At 33.5% G+C, this 24,981-nt stretch overlaps 2 protein-coding genes across 2 annotated transcripts; one reads left to right on the plus strand and one right to left on the minus strand.

Annotated features, from left to right (window-relative positions):
• Window positions 1-107: 107 nt before the first annotated feature.
• On the minus strand, window positions 108-10,366 carry LOC128183638 (cullin-5-like). The gene is made up of 18 exons (XM_052852741.1): window positions 10,301-10,366; window positions 8,752-8,861; window positions 8,407-8,506; window positions 7,908-8,093; window positions 7,490-7,631; window positions 7,095-7,321; window positions 6,304-6,397; window positions 5,637-5,767; window positions 5,271-5,378; window positions 4,979-5,043; window positions 4,675-4,807; window positions 3,993-4,124; window positions 3,635-3,758; window positions 3,167-3,339; window positions 2,871-3,032; window positions 2,298-2,416; window positions 1,939-2,062; window positions 108-1,648 (listed from the first exon to the last, which is right to left on the minus strand). Exons 1-18 carry the CDS (start codon window positions 10,313-10,315, stop codon window positions 1,454-1,456), a joined length of 2,340 nt encoding a protein of 779 aa, XP_052708701.1. The 5' UTR covers window positions 10,316-10,366; the 3' UTR covers window positions 108-1,453.
• Window positions 10,367-10,374: 8 nt separating this feature from the next.
• LOC128183640 (prefoldin subunit 3-like) lies at window positions 10,375-24,877 on the plus strand. The gene is made up of 6 exons (XM_052852743.1): window positions 10,375-10,501; window positions 16,461-16,585; window positions 16,839-16,905; window positions 17,195-17,293; window positions 17,554-17,692; window positions 24,504-24,877. Exons 1-6 carry the CDS (start codon window positions 10,400-10,402, stop codon window positions 24,563-24,565), a joined length of 594 nt encoding a protein of 197 aa, XP_052708703.1. The 5' UTR covers window positions 10,375-10,399; the 3' UTR covers window positions 24,566-24,877.
• Window positions 24,878-24,981: the final 104 nt, after the last annotated feature.

The raw sequence follows: 24,981 nt of genomic DNA on the forward strand, positions 1-24,981 counted from the left end.
GACAATGTGATTTATCAATGTGTTAAGACTAGCCAATTGAGAGCATTCTCGGGCTGAACCGTGCATTTCACTTTTCACTCTTAAAAGGAAAATGCAGACAATACATGTACATTGATGTAATTTTGAGTTTATTACACAAAACCTCGCTTTACACATTACATTTTTACATTAACATACACATGCATTCAAATTCTTGCATTCTCTTTTAAAAAAATCACTCAGTATATCATGCAATATTTCCTTCAAGCACAAATAATAACTAGCATTAACTTGCAGTGTACACAGTTACAGAACAATATTCTTGAACCTACAATGTACATTTATGTATAAAGTAACAGCTGGTATACTGTTCCTGAACTTGGACATGTACAAAGCATCTATCTATGAGGCGAGAGAATTTTAAAATGTGTAGTAATTTAAGAGAAATTTTACTTTATTTCGCGGTTGACCTTAGTACAGGTTTCATAAAAGACAGATTTAAAGGCAGAATCATTAATAAACCTGTACATATTTTGTAGACATTTTGTCTGTGGTAATCAGTGTACAAATCAATAACATGTACGGTGCAGGTAAAACGGACAGGTAAAGATTATCTGTTATTTCTTTTTTTTAAGATGTATAGAATATCCTTTAAATAATTTTAAAAAAAAGTTGATAAAGTACACATGTAATATAGATGTAAACTTATCAACAACAAAAAAAGGAATAAATAACAGATATCAAATTACTGAAATGTTCAACAATTTGAGGATCCAGCATTCATTTGTACTCAAAATGTATGTGTATAATATGAACATGTACAAAAGGTATGTCATCAAATTTATTTTTGTAAGAAAGGTCCAATGAGAACGTGTAATAAATCTACTCATGAAAGCCTTCAGGAAATACAGACCACTGCTAGAATATCCTTAAAAATGTATTCAAAAAACCACGCACAAAATCATCTATCATTCTCGCCACTGGACTTTCACCCTGAACAATATTTCTACACATACGAATTATCGCCGATAATAATAACATTCCATTAGAAATTCTCCAAAATATTGTACAAAGACTGGAAAGAAAGGACAGACATCTGATGGAAGAGATGAAATTGTAAACTGGAAACTCATAATATACTTGAATAGAAAGTTAAAAATTAAATTCCAAAGTTAGAAATGGTGAATGTCAGATCTTATATGTATATAAATACATATTACTGTTTTTATTGAAAGGAGAAATGTCTACTGATGAAAATGAGGTGGATAAAATCACTGCTGTGTGCCAAGGAACACATGCTGTATGATCAGGAACAGGACACTTGTCCTCTCTGAAAATCTTCATCTACAGCAGCATAAATGCAGCATAAACACAGCAAACTATTGTGGTGCTATGCTCCACTGTAGTACCACCATGTGCTCCACTATAAATTCTGTTCCGCATTTTCTGGAATTCCTAAATACTGTATCACAATTTACGCCATGTAAATGAACATGTTTATGTTTTCCTCATCTCTCTTCATGTATTTGTGCTCTATGAGCCACTCGATTTGCTCTTTGATTAGTTTTTTGGAAGGTAGGAACATATTGCGCAATATTTCTACAAGTTCTGTTTGCAAAGCTGCATTGGTTATCCTCTTCCTCATCTTCATAATTTTGACAATCGCTTCCTGTAATGACACAAACAATTGTCAACCACAAGACACCGTCTTTACATTTACATGCACGTATTAATACTGATACCATCAATATCTAAAATTGTGGAGGTATATTTCTGACCATACAACTTTGCAAAAAATGTTTTTTCACAATGTATGCATGTACGTAGAGAGCTAAAAGACAACTCTTTGAAATACAAACATTTTACTTGTTTCTTAAATATTGCAGGTTGAAAGTACCTTTTGGCTAGGAGAAATTTTCTAATTTATCTCGCACTAACAGTAGAGAAACTGTGACCCACCTGGACTCGTAGAATTCGTAACTGCATAATTCCTTCATTGTCCTCCTCTTTGCTCTTCTCCGTAGAAAGCTGCAGGCGTCCCACTAGATTGATCTTGCCTCTCTTCTGAACTTTACCATTTTTACTGAAAAAAAAAACCGGCCACCTCTGACATTAAAAATGACTGTACCAGTTTAGGCAGTTAATAATTTTTTTTCCTCATACAATTGTATATGCAAAATGTATACAAATGACTTTTTTTTGCAAAAACTATTAGGTCTTTATTTACATTGAAGCATGCAAACAGAATCACCCAAAATGCACGTTATGGTAAATTATCAAATACTTTACGGAATTCTTTAGATGTTTTTATGACTTACATGAGTGCAAATTCTTGGTTGACCCAGAACTGAGTAGCATCATCAAAATCTTTGGCGGACTTAGCATCGGGTTCACATAGTAACAGCTGGCGCTTAATCTTTGGAAAGGCTATTAAGGACTATTAAAGAAAGAAAACAATAAGAAATAATTACCTGGTAACCAAAACGTTCTCCTACTGAACATCTTTACTCTTTAAAAACCCCAATATAAAATTCATGTTCCTTATACATGAAATTTTTAGGAAATGTTTGTACCATTCTACAAGTAATAAGTTAAAAGATATTTAGCTCATATTTTATAATTGCCAGCTTACAGGTATATTAATGACATAAATGTATGTAAAACAGCCCCCTATTAAATGAGCTATAAATGATAACAAATGGCCCCATAGATGACTGAAAGAAAACTGGAGAAAAACTACCACCGCTAACATCAACTGTGGGAGAAAGATTGGATGATAAATTGTAAATGTTGCTACAGATTGTCAACACAGGAGAGTGCCTCATGTATGCAGATAAGTATATTAGATGAGAATTACTAATAATACAGAGCAAAGAAAAATTAAAACAAACCCAGAGTGTCCTCCTCAGCTCTGTGTCTGGCAACTCGGTGGCCAACTTCAGACTCTCGTAAGAAATCCGGTCCTTTGGCCTCTGATTCCATGCAAACAGCACAGCCATTTGAAATGTGGTTACTTCTAGGTCAAACCGACCTATATCGTTCCCAAATGTAATCTGAAGAGGAAAAGGAAACATAATAGAGTAAACACCAATATTGCAAGAACTCTAAGATTCAAATGCAAGTAAAAGTACAGGGACCAGTAAATCTAATAACAGGTGTGGACCATTAGATCAAGAAAAGAACTCACAATTCCGTTTGACATGAGGTGGTGCCACTGTAACTTGCGGCCACTGTGTTTCAGGCGGTAGAACTCCTCCACCTGAGGGATGTAGTCTTCCAGCTCCATGGGGAGGGACACTGTCACACGGTCACTGGAGCGTGCCCATGCCCCCGCATTCAGAATCTTTATGTTGATGGAATCTATAAAGAGTAAAAAAGAACTGATGAAACTTTGTCACTGCTTTTTTACATTACTTTTTTACTTTTTATTGTAAAATTTGCTTGAACTTAAAGTTGTTTCGGATGAGGGTAAATTTGAATTTAGGAACAAACTGCTCAGATATTTAGGAAACTATCTTGTGACTCGAGGAATTTACAATCATGTACTTTTTGAAGTACTTTAAACTTGACTAGTTAAAGACAGTTCAAGTATGATTAATATGTACTCTACAGGAACAGAAATGTTGATGTGAATTTTCAAAATTCTGTATCTCACCTGCAATGCCTTCGTTATTGTTTCTGTGGGCATCTTTAAACTCCTGGTTGAGATCGTCGCTGACTTTGATATCCTGGAACATCCTGGCCAGCTTATTCACGTAATCAGCAGGCATGCCCACTTCCTGAAAATAATATCATGAATACATCTTATTGCTGTGTTACTCTGTTCTTCATCATCAAGATTACTTTTCTAGGTAACGGGTATTATAAAATGGTACTGACAATTTTTCTGCAAAGACTACTATACATAAAAAAAGATACTACCTCGCAAAATTATTATCCAATGCAAAATCAACAATGCCTCTATTTTATCTAATTACTGTTAGCAATAACTTTGCTGTGTAATAATTACTGACCCGTAGCCACTCCACCATATTCTCCTCCTTCTCGTTGTCAGCTGATGTATCCAATATCAGTCTCCGGGTCAGGTGGGCCTTGTGATATCTCATAAACACATCTTTGTTCTGTACATATTTTAAGACCAGGAGCTGAAATGAAAATGTACCATTGATCTTAATCATATATATACATGTATTGGTATTTTACTGATAAGCTCAATGTCATCAGGAAACAGAAACATATAAATGCCCTCTTATAAAATGACATAAATACAAAATATTGTCATTGATTGCAAGCACAGGGGCCAAGCCCGTTTTAACATTAATTTCAATGTTTATGGTTACATTGAAATTATTGTTAAAACGGGCTTGGCCCTGTGATTGCAAGGTTCATATATAGAATCAGTTTTTTAAAGTTACATGTATTTGTAATGCATTAAATTATAGAAAATACTTTAAAAGAATCACTGTTTAGAAAAGGGACTTGTACATTGCCTGTATGATGATAAATTCTAAATCCTGCAAAATTACATTTTCACATTTACAATTTTTTTTCTCAGGTATTCAAGTGATTTACTTGACGTACTTCATGGTTCATGAGATAAGAGCAATTGAATCAGCCGTAGAATTAAATAGAAAACACCAGAAATGCCCAACAAATATTTGTAACCCCCAACGGAAGTAGAAGTATTTTACATACCACATCTCTGAGTTTCTTTTCCACTTCTTCTGATGTTAGTTTTTTGCTGAGTGGAGTTTTACGCAGTAACATATCACAGTAATTGGCCAAAAGTTCTGGGCATTTAGACTCTGGCTGAGTTTTGGCACCAATGCTACAAACAAAATCAAATTGTTTTGAGACTACAAATGAAACAAACATTGTCTTCTCCAAATGCTAAATCAATGATATTAAAAATCATTTTAACAGTATAGAAAATATCAATTACACTATAAATTAACAAACTTTTGGTAAATTAATCTTGCGACTCCTGCAGATGACCTACCCTTTATTTTTCATGGGAATTTCCAATCGGAAAACAGAGGTATCATTGACAACAGTTTTATATGCCTGCAAAAATAGAAAAAAAAGATACAGACACAGCAATAGAAAAATAATTCTGAAATATTCATGTACATCACACATAAATTTCCTTTTATCTTCTTGTTTTTCTACTTAAAAGTTAGATAGATAGTTTGCAAATATACATGAACTTGTAATTCAGACACACAAAATTAATCACAACAGGTGTTCCCTATTTCAGTAAAACTGGTACACAATAAACAGTTGTGGTATACCTTGTCTCTAGAGGTAAGAAATCGGGGATCGTCATTGAAGGCATCGTAAACCAGGGTACTAAATCTGTTAAACAATTCCAACAGTTGCTCTACATACTTCTCAGAGTCCTAAAGAAAAAAAATTAATATCTAATACAAGAAACTCTGAAGAGAGTAAAGTCTTTAGAATTAAAATGTCTTCCAAATTTTTAAGTATCAATTTTACGAGTTAGAAAATTTGGAAAATACAGTAGGTCAAAACTAGCAGTGTGCATTTTTATGTGCATTAAATAACAAGTTTTTAAAGTTATGGACTGTAGTTCTATTAACCCAATTTTCCCATAGAGCAACAGTTCTTTACCTTGTACAAAATACTAGTTAACTTACAGTGGTGATGGTTTCAGCAGCAGCTATCATGTCGGCCAGACCCTGACTAACAATGTAGGCCTCCAGGTCGTGTAACATTGGTGTGATGCCATCAGGGACACGGTCCATCAGACTGAACATCAGTCGGAGCTCTACAAAGTAAAGCAAAATAATCAGGTCTGAATTATAGTGGCCATATCAGATAAACAATTGAGAAGTGTTACATGTTAAAGCCTTTCATTGGTGGTTTTCCTTAACCAAAGAGCACCGGTAACTCTCTAAATTTAAATTTACTCTACAAAGTGAAGTAAAATAATCTGGTTTGAATTATAGTGGCCATATCAGAATTTTAAGTATAAACAATTGAGAAGTGTTACATGTTAAAGCCTGTCATGGGTGGTTTTCCTTAACCAAAGAGTAACTCTCTAAAAATAAATTATGACAGTCATTGATAGTCTCAAGTACCAAACTGCAGACAGTATCGGGCCCAAATAATTCTTTGATGTACAATTCAAATTACCAGGTAGTATCTCAAAAACATGAATGAGAGCCCTGCTTAGAATATTTTTCTTTATCATTTTGTAAATACATATAAAGAATGACTTCTTAAAGATATTCAAGTAACATTCATTTTAAATACTGGCAAACATAAACGATGATATGCAGTATTTGAAGCTAAGTGACTTACTCTCAGTTTCATTGTTCTTTATCATTGAGGCACACTCTTTGAGAATTGTCTCCTTGAAAGCAGTAACCAGAACATTTACACAACACTCTGTCAGCTGTAAGGGAAAAAAGGTTTAAAATGGTAGTATTGAAAGAATTAATTGGATATAATTTTGGTAAAAACAGATAAACTATTTTTCTTTGATTATCTCTCATGAATATTCATCAGGAGGAGTGGAACACGTGTCATTTTGTCAAATTTGTTTCAATCCATGCATACACAACAATTGCTTTTTGATTGAACACATATATGTATCTGTATTTGTTTCAATCTTATTCACTGATTAATTAAGTACTTTAAAAGTGGTTATTTACACATGGTGGAAATTTACTCTAGCTACTCGGTAAGCTTGAAACTGCGTATAATACCCAAGCTTGAAACTGCGTAAAATACCCCTGCATGTATGGTATAAAACTCAAAACATTAATGTGGTAGATCATGCATCTTAATATACGCATATTTAATACCAACACATATTGTTTGACCATTGAAAACGGGTACTTAACCAGCGTAAATAACCACTTTTACAGTTCGTCTGCTTCTTTATTAATTTCAAACTGTCGATGTATTACAATTGATTGTGTATTCTATTTAGCATTACTAGTGGAGAGCAGCTTCTGCTAATTCAAGTACAGTGTGCATCTCTAACACATATAGAATGCATTAAATCAAAACTTTGCTAATTTGTTGAGAGTCCATCTCCACTAAATATGGTGCTTTTACAGTTACTCAAATTTGACTGATCTACTCACTGTTGCCACGGAGTTGCACCCCCAGCCCGTTTCTAGGTAACGTAATGCCCTGGCTTCCTCCTCCTTGAGCTTACAGTCGGCGTATCTCATATAATTCTGTACTCCATTGGCCTCCAAATATAGAGGGGCTTTTAACTTGTAGAATTTCTCTGTGGCTTCTAGATAAGCCTTTTCAAAATTTTCTCTGTAGATCTTTAATTTGTCTTCAACATCTGAGCTCAGATTCACTGCAAAAAATATGCCGGGAATAATTTAGTCAACCACTATCACCTTTGTATGACATAGTAAAATTAGTAAACATTGGCCTGAATTGTAATGAAATAAAGTGTATCAAAGTAATCATAAGATGCAATTAAAACCTTAGATATCTTTACAACAGAGATACATCATCTCACCATAAGACTCTCTGACCCCTATCACAAGCTGTGAATCAAAAGCTTCACCATTTCTTTCTGCAAAAATAAGTTTCATGGCACTGTCTTGTAGTCGTTGCTTTATGTTCGAGAAGATACTCTCATTCCAGCTGTCCAGCATCAACTGTTAAACAAAGAATCACCTTAATTAGTTTAACGAATAAACCTACCACAAGAATAATTAAATGTTGTGGTCTTAAGATGATTAAATGAGACCCATCAATCTTGTACTTTGGCTGACATATATTTAAGTAAAACAGAATTGTTGAGCAATTTACAGTTAATAGTCTTCTTCTGAAAATATAATCTGATTTATCTCTCTCTCTCTCTCTCTCTCTCTCTCTCTCTCTCTCTCTCTCTCTCTCTCTCTCTCTCTCTCTCTCTCTCTCTCCACACAAACCTTTCTGACAAGACTCTCCTCCCCCTGTGTCTTCTTTTGCTGGACACTCCCATGAGGTTTCCCTGCCAGTGATGTCACCAACTGCATGAATGGTTTTGGGAGATAGTCACACTGGGTGAAAAATTTCCCCCATTCAGCAATGTATGCCTTCAGTAAAGAGGAATCTTCCTGGTGTTGTAAAACTCTCTGTAAAACAAAGTACATGTACATAGATTATCATTATCAGTAAACCATTGAAATATAGAAAATTTAACATTTAAAGGCATAATATTATATACCCTTAAAATCAAGTACGAAAATGGACTATGGACTCGAATATAAATATAATCTTCAAAAGCCATATTCTGTTTGAATTGTATCTTTGTTCTATATATACAGAGAGAAAAGAAAACTGGAAAATTACTTTTCAAATTATGGCTGTAGTAAATTCTCTTTATCAGTATGACAATACTTGTAACAAACATGACTGTAAAAAAAATGTCTTAAAAAAAGCACTTACAGCTTGAGCATGTCTGATGAAATCTAAAATATCATCTTGTAAAGCTTTATACATTTTCTGTGGTCCTTTATCATCCCAAAGGCAAACTGAATGTACAGCACTGAAAAAAAAGTAAATTTTTTTAAAAAACTTTAATTTTTTTTTCAAAATCTTCAAGACCATACTGTTTTGTTGCTCCATATGATAGATGTGACTCTGAATTATTTCAAACTTATAGCAAGAGTTTTACATAAATCTTTCTTTTATATCATAGCCTCTGTGACTCTGAATTATTTCAAACTTATAGCAAGAGTTTTAAATAAATCTTTCTTTTATATCATAGCCTCTGTAGGTATAGAACTATACCAAAACAGGTCCTGCCACTCTGCCTTTGTGACGGGTTCCTGACGTAACAACTTGAGGGCTGTCAGTCTCATTGTAGGCCATCTTTCTTCAAACTGTGATTGGCCTTGTTGCTGTAAAATTTTGAAATACAAATTTGAACAAAATTGTTATAGTACATTGTATAACTGGCCTTATGAGGCCTAGCTTTTAGTTGCTGGCATAAATTTCCATACTTTGGATTTATATTTTATTACTTTTTCTTAAACTAAATGCAAGTTTCGATTCATTCATTGCATTGTTTCCTATGACTTATTTTTAATTTCTGACATAAAAACATAATTATACAGTTACGTTTATACATCTCATGATACCATGAAGAATACTTAATATTTAAACATTGTTGAGACATGGAAGTCTATCCCCGAAATTTATAAATGAATTTGCATTCTTTTGAATTCAGATACAGCGGTGTGTCTAATGACATATAACCCTTTTATATTAGCCCTTGTTGTATTAACCCATAAACAAATGGGGAAAATAGAACAAAGAACTAATGACGGACCAGACCAGAATTTAAACTCAGGCCCCCTTAATATCGTGTCAGATACTTTACCAAATGAGCTAACTGGCGCTGGTAAATTGTATTTGTACTGGTCATACTGTCACATTCCTACCTACTTAAATAAACGTCGCCTTTGAAGATCATCCCAGGCTCTTCCTCTGGGAGGAGTAACCTGCCATTATAAGGGGTTGGCACCAAATGTAACAGTATGAGAGAAATAAGGACAGACAAGACTGAAATTTGAACCCAGGTCCCCTGTATCTCTAGTCAGGTGCTCTACCAACTGAGCTATCTGGTGCCAGTATTTGACCCATTCTGACCATCGATCACACATTATTCATTGAATGAAAATACAATGCTGAAGTAAGAGCAACGCAGTACTAATCATATTGTACAAACTTTTACAATCTTTTTTTATTGCAGCACTGAGTTGAGATATGTGTTTTTTCTATTGTGAAGTACTGGCGTGCGACCAGTTCTCGCAGAGTACCATTTCTCGCCAGTACATTGTGACGTCATTTTATCAACACATAACATTATAGACGAAAAATGACGTCACAATGTACTGGCGAGTAATAGTACTCGGTGAGAACTCGTCGCTCGCCAGTAGTCTTTCAAGCTTGAAAGATTTGCAATTACTCTGATGTGTTTGATGTTGACAATAATATGAATCTGAAATGTTGAACAGAAATGCCTGAATTTGAAGAAGCGAGAGGTTATTTCATCTCGGAAAATATAACCATTGATTTCTTTTTTTTCATAACGTCATATCAAAATATCATTGTCTATTCTTAATGAAAATGTGCTCCTAAAATGGTTATCACTTATAGGATAGTGTTTGTTTATTAATCTTAATTTCGTAATAAAATGTACACAATGGATCCTGATGGGTAAAATTACGAGACAGTGACATTAACATTGCTCAACAAATGAGGAATCCTAAATAAATACATTTTCACAAAAAATTACAGCAATTAAATCATATATTATATTAAACCAAAATATTACCTTCAACATCGCCATATTTTTTCCTTTTCGGAACGCCTCTTGATAATAATAATTAGCGCATGTACATTCCGAAGGTACACCGAAACTTTAAACCCTCGTATGGAACGAGAATACGCATTCAACATGGCGACAGAAACAAGCACGCCTGTGCAAAACAGCGATACCAAAGGCGCACTTGGAATACCCCAAGCTGAATTTGTGGTAAATAACACAATTCAAGTTCAAATCAGCTATTCTTGTTTTGTAGATATTGGATTGGTGTTGTATGAGTGAAAATAAGTACATTGCCAAAAATGGTTATATACATTGTGGTTAGGGACATAACATGTGTAGCAAATGACAACGTTTGAACTTGCTTGATCTTGTATTTTAAATACTGTATTGCTATTATACATTTTATGTAAATATGCTTCCAATTAACACAATATTGACAGTTGCATACAGCATATTGTAACAGTATCCTAATATGTAAACGGTGTGACCGTTGGACCGAGCGCAGATTTAACACAGTGCAGTTTGATTTTTGTATAATAAAATCTATTTAAAACGCACACAGTAGGATCCGCCAGCATGATTGCCTTCTCAAATCATTCGTCAGAGTTAAACTAAATGTCGCGTGCTCAGTCTACATTATGACGTCATAATTCAGACGTAAAACGTCTTCGGAAATAGCCGAAGAGACTTACGTGATTCGGAATTTGTTTTTAATTCTTCTTTCATTGTTCATCAATTTAATTCATATGAATGCCAATGTAATAAAATTGAATACTTTATTCAGAATCTTAAAGATCAGTTCCTTGGCGTTAATGTTTTCATTTTCCATCTGATAATTTGATAAGACATACATAGAACAAGTCGTGTTTCTTGATTGAAGCACTATTAAAACTTATTTGTTTTCTTTTTTAATTTCTTTTAATTCAAATTACCTTCTATTGAAACATTGGAACTTATTAAATCGAGTTTAGGGGCAATAAACATCGATAAGTACCAGTCAATCAATGATCGAACTAACTTTTCAAAAACAAAATGGCGGCCAATATGGCGGCGCCCATGGCTGGAAGAAAATTTTGTGGGCCTTAGTACCCCTGATTCAACTTTCATTTTTCACTGATTTTCTTATATATACGTGTTACCATTAATCCTCGCTTCGCTAGGCGGGCTTCGCCCGCCTCTCGCTGCGCTCGGTATTACAGATATTAACATTGTTTTTTTTTTTGTTGAATCCCTTTAATATAGTTTTTTGGGAGTTGATTTTAATCAACTCTCCTATGCACTTACTCGGGGCAAAGCGAAAGTGAAACAGTGTTTGGACCTAAGCACAAATCAATACCGCTGACAACACTTACTTCTTGAAAATAATCGATAAATTCGATGCTATGCATTCTGAAGCATTGTTTTTCAAGAAAACTTATTTATTAATACCATGAAAATATTAAGATTTTAAATTGCACATACAGTTTAGATATTTTTTAAAGTCGTATGTATTCCTACGCTAGAGTTCAATGTAGTCTCGTTCAACTAGACGCTTTGCTGTCTCCGTTAATATCCAACAAAACAGACTCTCTTGCTTGTCGGAGATAAACGGAGACAGCCGAGCGTTTGGTTGAACAAGGCAAGAGTTCAATCTTGCCAGGATCCATACAATTTCTCAGAAATATTTCGATTACTGACACTTCTTGCCATGCAAAATCACATATCGTTGATTCTGAATAAATGATAATCGATAAAATCAACTCCCGTCAGTACTTCAGTACTTTGATTTCTTACAGGGTTCAACACAAACTGTCTTATATATTAGACATAATAGATCAGCGAGTCTACTGCCTGTTTACTTTAACTAGTCTGCAGGAAATTTTATCTGCCTATCAAAATTAAATTTAAATGCATTACTGTATTTTGGCTAACAGGTTGGGACCAATCTCCCAAATGGGATATAATAGCCCGTTTGGGATATAATAGCCCAAATGGGATATAAATTTAGAGTACAAATTTTTTTTATTTTATTTTAGCGAGCGCAGCTCGCCTGCGCACAGCGCCGGCGCGAAGCAAGCTCTTCCGGCAAGGCGTGTGTGAATAGAAAATTCGGACTAATTGCACATTCATTCAACAGATTTTTTTGGCATCAGTAAATCGGACCAGTAATGCATCGTTTTAATCGTCCCAGTAGTTCCCTGTAATCATGGCAATTTTTATCACTTCACACTCTCACGAGAATCAGCAAGACAATACCGATGTTACGACATACAGTCAGTGCTACCTCTAAAGTTCACGTCAGTACACTTTCAATCAAAAATAATCGTGTGACGTCACAAACGTTTACACATTGATCCGATATAATTTATTTTTTCGGAGTCAGTAAATTTTGACCCACAATTCATAGTACCAATGGTTTCCAACCTCACATTCCAACATCACGTTCTCCCGAGAATCACAGTAAAACCTTTGAAAAGCTTATAAGATGTGTAATTTTAAGAACATCATGCTCTTTAAGTAAATAAAACAGTATACTTCGCATACTTTTATTTCTCAGGGGAGTTTTAAAGAGTAAGACGACACTTAACCAACGTCAGCTTTGACGTCACAATAAGCACTGATAAGGGGAAATTACTCTAATTGAAGTTATTGTAAATCTGCTGAAACAAGAAATCATATTGAAGCAAGCGTCAAATGGGCGGCAAAAAATATAATTGTTGTATGAATCATTGGTTGTTTACATAAAAACACACCACAAGAAAATAAGAGTTGGTTGTTCTAATTTTTATGGTAAATTTTAATATACTTTCAGCAACTTGTTTTGAAGTTTAACATTTTACTATTATCTTAAAGAATCGATTTCGTTACTGTAAGCATTTCTAACGGAAATTGTATGATCATTGCCATAGTATAAAGTAATGGAGAACACATTGATTTGTACATTACTCTAATACAAAGTGCAACTCATCATTTTTCTCTTGGAGATTATGTATTTCAAACCATTTTGGGTTATTTTGGTTGCATTGTATTGAATGAAAACTTAATGTACTAGCATGATTTCAAGGGACCTCATAATAAAATAAAAATTTATTAGTTCAAATTTTCCAGTCAATTCAAATTTTCATTTCTGTCATATTCTTGCGTAAATAATTGATATAATGTCATTTCATGAAATTTTCTACCACATTTTACATGGAAATATAATAAATACACACACAAACTCTTTTTATTTGACACGGCACATAGGAATTAAAAAATATCATTCATATAAAATTTAATGACATTCAGGTCTTTAATATTTTAGGTCTTTAGTATGTCCCGCATACCGATCCTGATGCATTGTTTTGAAAAGAATGAAGAACTCCGATATTTTCCGAATAGATTATAGTCTCGATAAAAACGCGCCAAATACGACAATTTACTAAGTTTGACCTACTTTTCATTTACGAGTAAAAGAAAAAATATGTGATATTTTCTAAAAGGCATAAAACATATTTCTACATGCAAATTGACTTTTAATTCATAAAAATAAGCATAGTATTAATTCTAATAAAAAAGAACTATCCCGCAGAAACGCAGTAACAATATTTAAATGTGTATCAAATAACGGACCGCCTTCCGGCGGCCCGTAATGACCAAAATCCTCTTAAAATCTTGCAAAGGCTAAGATAAAGAACAGCTGACGAATAAGGACATTTCTTCAGATACAGGAAACAGTTGTAAATTGCACTAATTTGGATGAATGCTCACAAATATTTTATTCACTATATTTACGGTAATTTCCTGAAACGTAACGTTATACGTAGCAGCGCCTTTTTTTAAAGGGGGCGGGTGGGTGGATGGCAGCCTCATCCAAAAAATCTTTGCAAGCAAAAAGAAAAATAAATCATGAAAATTCTAATCCTTCAGCTCTTTAGCAGTTCAATGGTTTCTTTATTTTCACTTCCATTAATTACATGCGGGGGGGGGGAACAACACCATGTTCTTTTAACATGATAAGCAAATATTTTTAAGCGTAAATTAAAAATAAAATTAAACATTAATTATTTTTTTTAAGTGGAGGGGCAAATCCATGGTAAGTCGATTTTCTATGTATAAATTGACAAAAATGAAAAAAATTTTAGCATGGGGGGAGCTCTATGATGAGTCAAGTTTTATATGTAAGTTTAAGAAAAAATGTCTACTGCAAAAAAAAAAGGGAAAAAATCAATCAATCAATCATAATCACAATCACTTTAAAAGAGGAGATGCAGTGCAATGAATATTTATATATTAAAATCTTACTTATTTAACAACATTGTATCTGAGATTAAACTATAATTGTTCTATATATAAATAAATAAATTATAACAAATCTTATAAACTATGAATAATGAAAATTTACTGAAAAATAGGTATGTTTTATTTTTTGGCATTCAAATTTCACGTTGTTAATTTTATTTTATTAATTTATTATAATTCATTGTTTGATCACATGCTGTGCTCGCCCCAACGGTCGCACCGTAAAACATATAAAAATTTTTGATATAAATCTGCATTAATGTGAATCAAATGCGACAAATACAGTTTTTCTATATGTCTATAGTTTGTAAGATTGATCCCCAAGAAGTTTTGGATATACTGAGGGATCAATCTCCATAACAGTACAGCTACAGAAAAAGTTTTTTACCAAAAGTTGTTGTATTTCATCTATTCTAATGCGGATTTATATCAAAATTTAAAAAAAAAAAATATTTCTTGCACTTTAAATTTATATCCCATTTGGGCTATTATACCCCAAACGGGCTATTATATCCCATTTGGGAGATTGGTCCCAACCTGGCTAATGTAACACGCAGTTTTACGTACTTTTTTTAAAATAAAATTTGTAAGAAAGTTCTTAAAGAGGTGTGTATTATACACCACAACGGGTTTTTCGTATATTTTCGTACAGGTGTAGCACTCAATTAGTTGTATTGTATTCGTTGCATAGCAATGAGCTGCGTATTTACGATTTCTGTGTACGTTGTGTATGCCTCCATTACAGATGTTAATAATATATCTGTGCAATAGATGAAGGCTTTGATCTAGACCATTTTCTTTTGAATTTCTTTCTCTAAGTTCTTTCAAAATCAGTTAAAAGTGATTAGCACTTTATGACAAATGATTTGAACACAATTCATTTAAATTAAATGCCCTTGTCACCTATTTTCTCATAATCCATTTAGGGCCTAAAGAAAATCAAGTCACCCATAACATCCTGCATACATCTGTTGTTTTCGCTCGGTAACTCTATAATAATCACCGCACTGTATCATATCAGTTTGCATCTTGCTAGATACTGAAAATATGGTCAATGACAGGGTTTTCCTGAAAAAAGATGTCAATTGCATATTGATAATTTAAGCAGATTGAACTTTTTATTTGTCTAAATGGACTGACTAGACAGGAATTTTATTAGTCAGAATTGAAATCTATTAGTCTGTGAATAACAGACTAAGGTTAATGTTGAACTCTAAATTAAGTAATAGGATTTGCAACCGAACAGGTTTAGATTATTACAGGAAAATATTATCCATTCATTTTGGAATACATCCCAAATTGTATAATAAACATTTTAAACTAGGAATTTCCTCCTAAACACGAAGAAGTACTGATATTGTATCAGTATTGTTTCACCATTGTTAAACATTATAATTGAGACTTAATTTCACATTGAGGTTGTCTTAGCTTGGTGTAGATACCAACAATATTGTATTGTTATTGGTTTGCAGTGTAGTATTAGCTGTTGAGATATTTCATATTGCAGGTATTTGTACTTTACAATGACTCACTGGTATCAAATTAAATCACCGATGTCAACAATGGAAGCTGTAAGGACATTGCACATTTGTCTCTTGTAATTCTATACTTTTGGTGTATACAAACGATTTCACTACATCACCATCGTAAAACACCATAATAATTGAAGCTTCAGTTCGCATATTGTAATTGAAATTACCTTGGTGTCGATAATACAAATACCGGGTAATCAGATAATGATTATAATAAACCCTTCGACAATTATATAAACCCTTTACCGATAAAATCACTCTTGGATTTTAGTGATCGAACTTGCAATCTATTTGATATGAAATACGATACCCGGTAATTATGGATGGAAGACCTTAAATCAGTAATCCATGATTTCATTATGTTTACCTTATAGGAAGATGTTGATAGTTTTATGAAGAGAGATGGGAATGACTCTGCAGAGGCAGTGTTAAAGAGATTAGATGAATCACATAGCAAATACAAGTTCATGGAATACAACCTTAGTACCAAAAAGGCCAGGTATGTACTGAATACTAAAAAAGTAAAATTATTGGTAAGTTTTTACCAGTCATGGCTCATTCCCTTAAAAAAACTAGATTTTTGAAAGTCAAGTTAAAACATATGATTATGTACATATCCTGAGATTTTTGTATCTTAAAAATGCACAAATATAATTTGTTGACATTTGTATACCCAATTTATTTAATGGATGTTAACCTACATGTACGTATGTATCTCAAATTGAAAAAAAAAATGTTTTTTTTTTCTCTAGACTAAAGGCACAAATTCCAGATATCAAAACTTCTTTAGATATAGTGAAACACTTACAGTCCAGGAAGGTGAGTTTTATTGTACTAGTACCCTTAATGCTTGATGATTATATGTAAACGTGTACTTTCATTGTATACATGTAAACATATTATTATCAGGCATTGTATTACAATGATGGGTGAGGGTTGATGATTTAGTACTCAACTAGTCATCATTCAGTCTACTTATCTCTGTAGTTTACAAAATTGTGTATTAGCTTCAAGAAATATGATTTTAATTAACATATAGTTTTTAATTATTTTTTAAGTAATTATTGAATTGATATGTTGTTTTTATGATTATGTATTTATTTTACAGGGCACTACAGATCCAATGGAAACTAGGTTTTTACTGTCTGATCAAGTTTATGCTAAAGCCAGAATTCCACCTACAGAAAATGTTAATTTATGGCTAGGGGTAAGTTTGCTAAAATAAGTTTAATACATTTGGTTTTAAAACTATTGAAATGTGAACTTGTCAAAGGGATCTGTTTAAATACATGTATAGCCAACACCTTTAAAATGTTTTCTCTAAATTCTGGAGAAATCTTGAATACCTACTAAAAAAGTCACGATCATGAATTTTAATTTACATGGTTTGATAACTGTGTTGCTTTAAATTCCAAAGCATACATGTATATATTTTTGTAACTCTAAAGCACATCTATGTAATTTCAGGCTAATGTAATGTTGGAGTATGGGATAGAGGATGCTAAAGTATTACTAGAGAAGAATCTGGAGGCAGCCAATAAAAGCTTATCCCAGGTAGAAGATGATCTGAGTTTTATCCGTGACCAGACTACAACATTGGAAGTCAGTATCCTTTTACAAAGTAGTCGCCAACAGAAGTATGAGAATACCAGACACCCTTCCTTATATTTATTAAGTTTGTACTGGAGTTATCTACTCTTTGATCAAAGATACTGTTATTAAGCTCATTGTTTTGATTGATCAGTTTATTGTAATTTTGGAATTTAAATGAAATTTACAAAATATTTTCAAAAAATAATGTGTATTTTTATCTGTGTTTAAGATCTGAGTAACCTAACAGATCTTACACCCCCCACTCCCCCCCCCCCCAAAAGAAAAAAAAAAACTAGAGCCGAGCTCGTTGCAAAGCAACGAGTAGGTCTTCCGTCGCAACTTCGTGTCGCGAAAGGATTGTCCATCAGTTTGATTAAAACACTTCCTTCTCCTGACACTTGTCAGAGCCTGACATACCCTGTATTGATAAAAGGTCATCTTTACACGACCATTTCTTCTTACCAATTAGAGCTTTAGAAAATTGATTGGAACTCTTCAAATGGAGACCAAAAAAAATAATCCATGCCTGTTTTCTATGTAACCTCTAGATTGAGTATTGCACCACTCATTAAACAGATAAAGGCATATCTTTGCTAAGTATGTGTTTATTTAGATTGTATGCAAATGTGGAGGTCAAGTGGAAATAATCTGTTATTGATACAGGTCTATCAGAACCTGACGAGTGTAAGGAGAAGGGAAATGGTTTTTAATGATACTGGATTATCAATATGATAATAGTAAGTTCAAGAAATCGAAAACGAGACTCAATTGCAAAGTATTATTTTCATACGTTTAACTTACTTTAAGTTTAGGATAACTTTAAAAAGTACATCATTTATGTTCATGTATATAATTAATTTAATTATAATAAAAGTGTGGATGTGGCGGTGGGGGAAATTTTCTAAGCGTTAACTTAAGGGAAATTTTGGTTGAGAGAAAGGGGGCATTGCTTCCACTGGACCATCTAAAAGGTACTGTTAGCAAGCTCACAAATGATATCCCCGCTAAGAAAGAAGTCATTACTCACGTATTTCTCTATTAGAGAATAATGGATGGTTCGTTTTCTTTAGTGAGTCAGACAAGGCAGGGTATATTTACAGGTCACAAGTAATCTTTATGTCAAACTCTAGCTTTTACTCATTTCCATTAATACAAGATATGACATATGTTTAATATGACTTTGAACTTGCGCAACTGACCCTGGGTCAAGTTCATGACACATCATCGGTCATCATGAATCTTTACATGAAATAGAAACTCCCAATGTTTCTCCTTAAATGACTTGGGGACAAATCATTACACACCCTCAGGTCATAAGCAATCTTTGTGTGAAGTAAGAAGTTCCAAAGTGGACCAGAAACAAATTTTGCACTTTTCCTGCCAGTGACCTTTACTTTGTCCAAATGACCTTGGGTTTAGGTCATGACGCTTCGTCAGGTAATGAGTAATATTTATATAAAGTAAGAACACTTCCAATGTTTCTCCATCAGAAAGATATAGACCGGACATGACGTACGGATTTTTATTTACCCCCCCCCCCCCCCCTTAATTTATTTTCGTGGGGTATAAAAATCCTTTTCGCCCGTTTTGTGCGGCACAAAAAAACCCCTATATTTTTCAGTTATTTCTATCACATCACATATAAATATACATGTAAATGTATGATTTGTATGCACATTTGAGTTCTCATCATCGTCGGAAAGGATAAGAAACCCTTGGGGTCCAATAATTTTTTTTCATGGGCATTTGTCAATTTGCATCACTAAATGATTTCCAAGCGGTAAGCTATCAAAGCTTTTGAGATGTTACATGTAGATATTGAATTCCTATAGATTTAAATTTAACGTAAGGAAAAACAACACTTTTTATACCAAAAAAATCTAAAATAGCTTTATGTACGCGTACACATAAATAAGAAGATGTAGCGAAAGCTATAAAGACTTTATTTCTTCTGTTCTAGACTTTTTCAGAGTTAACAAACTACAAGTTAACAATCTCCCATTTTGACAAGCTAGATGAAAAATAAAATATTCCGCTGAGTTTTAGGTCACTTAATCTGCATGACAACCTCATACTACACAACTTCAATGATTTTTTTTATCAATGTGCATATACATGTAACAATAAGTAAAATCCCCAAGAACAAATATCTATCGCAATTAAATGCATACATTTTTGGGAGGCAGAAAAGTCGCTATATTATAGTCTGCAAGTCAATTGAACTACTACAATTATTTTAAAAAAATAAGAAACTGTCGACACTTGCAGTACTCTGATGATTTAATAACGATCGACCGACTTTATTGCTTAATGTAGTCGTATATCATTACTAATCATTCTAATCCTGAGAACAAATTTTATTTAATCTTTGACTTAAAACTGTTAACTTATAAACCCAGAGACATAAATAACTTATTAAGTTATTTATGTCTCTGATAATATATATTTTATTCTGTTCACAACTATAGAAGTTTAGCGTGTTCAACAGGTTAATTGTTTAGCCACATTCTCAGATTACGATATCGCACCTTTAATGTGAGGTTGATTGGCATCGAATAGTTAGACACTTATTGTTTAACAATTGACCGCTGCAGTGAAAGCACCCTTTCAAATGTTACTCAATTATTTATCAATAATTGCTGATCTGCAGCCCGGGGGCAATATTCTGAGCTATGTGCGCTGACGCGACAGGAGATTTTCGGTCGCACGTGGAGCGGATTGACTTAGCATAGACTGACCGAATAAACACACGGGTGGGAAAGTGACATACATTGAGGAGAAAAATGTACACCTGTTAAGTAGTCGCCAAAAATAGGTCTTCGCCACATTTTGAAAAAAATAAAGCCCTTGCACTGTGATCATGAAACCGATAAAATCTAAACAAATCTTGTTTAAAAACTCATGTAAACATTCTAAAAATAATCACTAAATTCCTCAATTCTGGACAATTCTTTTATTGTGTCAGCCTCTACCGCCAATCGCAACTTCTCGGGCCTTTCCGGCAAGCTCGGAAAACACTTCGAATGTATTACCTAGGCGTCCATGACAACCCCCCTTTTTATAAAACTTGATATAATTACAACACATTTTGATCTGTTGAGATGCGAGCTATACATCTTTAAAGGTATCAATATACACTAAAAATATAACACAGAAACGACATACATGACTTCTTGCCGATACTTTTTTTAATGGGAAGCGACTCCATTTTGTATAAAATTCTAACATCCGGTTATGTTAATACACTCAAGGTGTTTTTCCAAACTTGCCGGAAAGGCCAGAGAAGTTGCAATTGTCTCTACCGCATGTGTTAATTTGATATTTGATTTTTTATATCCTGCCTTGAACGTTTGGGGACTGTTTCGTTTTCTAAATTCGGCTAAATAATGCTTCCAATTTTGAGCTCTCTCCTCTCTCTCTCTCTCTCTCTCTCTCTCTCTCTCTCTCTCTCTCTCTCTCATTTTATGTGCAGCCTTATGAAGACGTCAACTACTTTCTACGATATCTATAAAACATCTCGAATAAACAAATAGTTGAAATCGTACAAAATATCAATAAACATGCACGAGTGATTAAGTACATGTAGAAGAACACGAAGCTACCGCGGATCACTTGTCCACTCGCGCGGGATCTCCTTGGCTATGTTCTAGGGGTGATCATCATTTTAAGGTTTAATCTTTGTGGTTTTTCGTTGTTTATCTATAAAATTATTAGTACATGTATAGTTTTTAGAACATTTTAGAATTACAAATTCACTATTGATTTATGTCTGATGATGTTTCTGATTTGGAATAATATCGCTTTTATCAATTTTTAGAGGGGCTTCTCAATTCACATTCTAATGTTTAATTAAATAAATTGAAGGTGAACAAACTTTAAGAACATAAAATTGAAACAGTTCTTGTATATATATCTTGTTATTAGATAACCGCTGACCTCTAGGTAGTGCAGCCGCGACCGATTTTCTCGGCCGCGGATGAGGGATCGGATAACTTACGTTACACACATAGAGAGCTCAGAACCCAGGAAGATTTACAATGTTTGCAGTATGATGAATAAACTCTAATCAATATAAGTTTTCCCCCTTTAATCCCACAGTTGATCTATCTGTCTGACACTGCTTCAGTTCGAGAATGGCATTGCTTTTATGATGAAACAGAACGATTTCTTATTGACACTCTATCGTTTAATTCAAATTAGGAAGAGTAATCTTTAATTTCACTGTGTACGATTCTTGTGTTTGCGGCTAAATAGAATCACATATGACAGACGCGATTCTTGTGTATTAGATAACCGCTGACCGCTAGGTAGTCCAGCCGCGACCTCGGCGATCGATTTTCTTGGCCGCGGGCGAGATGGGTTATGTAATGACGCACACAACTAAGAATTTAGGTCGATTTGAAATGCTTGCAGTAAAATGACTCAAATCTATTTCATGGAAGTTATTTTTTTTTTAAATCTAGTTTATGTATCTCACTAGATAAGAAAAAGAACGTTTATATTTTCTCGTTTTTGTTTTTCTTAACGGTTGTCCACTATAAGAACTAAACAGAGGTGACTCCAAAAAAAGGCTGTAAGAAAAACATGTACACGTATACTTTTTAGACACTTTTTCAAATGAATTAAAGCATCCCGTATATGTTGGTACACTTTCAGCTGTTAATTTATGTACGTTATGCGCACGAAGACGATTCGCTTACTTGCCAAATGAATACAGGTACATGTTAACAAGACAAGCTTTTTACACTCATATTACGCATTACCGGTACAAAATAATTTTGTAACGACATTGATAACACAATAATGAACAACTTTTCTATCGACAGCTATAGCGAAATATTAACCATTTTTGAGCTATAAAGCGAAGACTTTTAAGGGCTCTAGGCCCCTAATTTAAGGGGCCAGCCCTTTTTCAATGGTGTCAAGTGAAAGCCCTTGATATTTTGCACATATTTTGTTCTATATGTGTTTAGAGAAATTTTTAAACTAAAGGGCTACATAACAAAAACACAACCAAAAATCAGCATTTTTTGAAACACAAATTCAAATTAATTTTTTGAAACTTTAAAGGAGGAAAATTGTAAAAACAAAACTCGGAGGACAACGTTCAAACTCTCTATTTTTAAGATTTGTGACTTTTTAACACATGCTGTGAGCGGTTTCAGAGCCTTTGCGTGCACAAGAATGCCTATATTTTTGGGAAAAGGGGGAATAACTCGGTACCGGAAGTGTCGATTTCAACGATTTTCCTTAGATATTGAGAAATAGTAACTACCAATATGCTCTGAAAATTTGAACTTTATAGGACAATTAACAAGCAAGATTTTTGAGTTTTAAAAAACGTCTAGAAGAAAAAAAAGAATAAAAAGAATTACCAACAGAATCAGTACAAGGTCTTCCGTTGAAAACGGAAGACCTTAATTAACAGGGAATTCTGGGGATAAAATTAAAATAAGATCTTGTGAAATGATTTTATGTATTGATAGTCAACAAAATTATTATCACAGAACTTTCAACAATTATATTTCAATTTGGAAACCTTTTTTAAGCAATAAAATCTTTTGGTGGGATTTTGCGATATACATTTTGCATAGAGTGTTAAAACAAATATTTTCCATGCAGTTTTTGCTACATATTATCATGAGAACCAATTAGAATAACATTCAATTGAAAAATCTCTCCATGATTTCTGATATTTCTATAAAGTACGCAGCAATGTTAAGGCGTCCCGATGCTAAAATACGGCTGGAAAATGATAATATTTGAATCATCGCAAAAATACTTTGACCGGGAGTATTTCTAAAAATCTATGTTACATTTATTGACACCGATGTTAAACATTATATTTGATGCATTTTTGTGACGTCATATGTTCTTTGTAATCACGTGACGGGCCAATCCTAATATTGCAAATGATCGATTTAAATCGCATCGGCGCAGGTGATTAATGACATTAAATCATACATATTTTTAAGAAAAATCCTTTGTTAGGTCATATACTTTGAAGTTCTTGCTTGGGAAAGAAATAGATATTTTTTTTATGGAAGATATTGTTGAAATATTCCACAAAATCATCAAAACAATGCACATTTTTACTAATCAAATGCGATTTACAAAAAATTGGGGTAAATCCGCAGGTTTCCCAAGAATGATTCACATTGGTACTTATATTCTCTACCAATTTTACGTAAAATATTCTAAAATTGTGTTCATCATTTACCTGCGCCAAGCTGGTTTTACATGCATTAAAATTTCTTCATTCAGTTGTTTACACGTAGCAGGGAGAGTCTCCAAACCACTAGTTTATAAATAGTCTTTTACTTAAAACGAAGCTTTAAAACTGCCATTTATTTGATATGAATGAATTCTGTACGTCTAGCATTAACGGCAGCATCTATGTAAAGGAAACATGCGGTTTTAAAGTGGTTTGATATAATTCACTTTTAATGTTAAGATACATTCCCTGAGAACTATCGACAGGAATGCCGATCGTGACGTCAAAGTTAATTATGACGTCGTATCGTACGAAGTACAGACAAGTGACTTTCTACACATCGCTGCAAAATCCATCGGGAAGCCTTAACAGGCCCGCGTAAAGTGTGTTGCTGAAAATAATCGATATTTCATTCAGAACTATGCATATATGGAGGAGCAAGTACGATATTAGTACATTTTGAAAATTTACACCCAGTTACCAGCAACAATTAATTTTTGTTTGAAATGAAGAAAAATTAAATTAGTGGATGTAAATATCAGTGAAATTGGTGTATGAAAATTGAAATGTATACATAGACATCTTGTAGAGTTCCTTGACTTTGGTGTAGATATGGCACGGGTCTATAACTGGGACGTCAAGAGGAGGCAAGCCTCTCAAGCCAAATCCTAGTAGCAGCAGAAAGCAGAACTATTCATTTAGTGCTTCAGTCCCTTCTTTCATCATTTACTGTAATAGCAGTGCCAAGGCAATACTGGAACAATCCCTGAAGATCAAACCATATCACGGATATGCCAAACTGATAATTAGAACAAAAGATGCAGACATTTCTTTGTGCTTCTTCTTTTCATTTGTAATGAAAATGCTTTTAAATCAGGAATATCCTCTTTAGAGACTGCATTTTGAATCAGTTGTAAAATAAAAACATGACATTTGAACTTTCATTGATTCTATGAATTTAATAAATTTATAAATCTACCTTTATTATTATTCTTATGAGATTTATTTATACTAGTATATTATAGGAATGTTATCTATGTACACCATGCATTTGATAGAAGATTCAACATGTAACAAACTCTTTAGTT

This window comes from Crassostrea angulata, chromosome 5 (genome assembly GCF_025612915.1).
Source record: "Crassostrea angulata isolate pt1a10 chromosome 5, ASM2561291v2, whole genome shotgun sequence".
In the NCBI taxonomy this organism is placed as follows: Eukaryota; Metazoa; Mollusca; class Bivalvia; order Ostreida; family Ostreidae; genus Magallana; species Magallana angulata.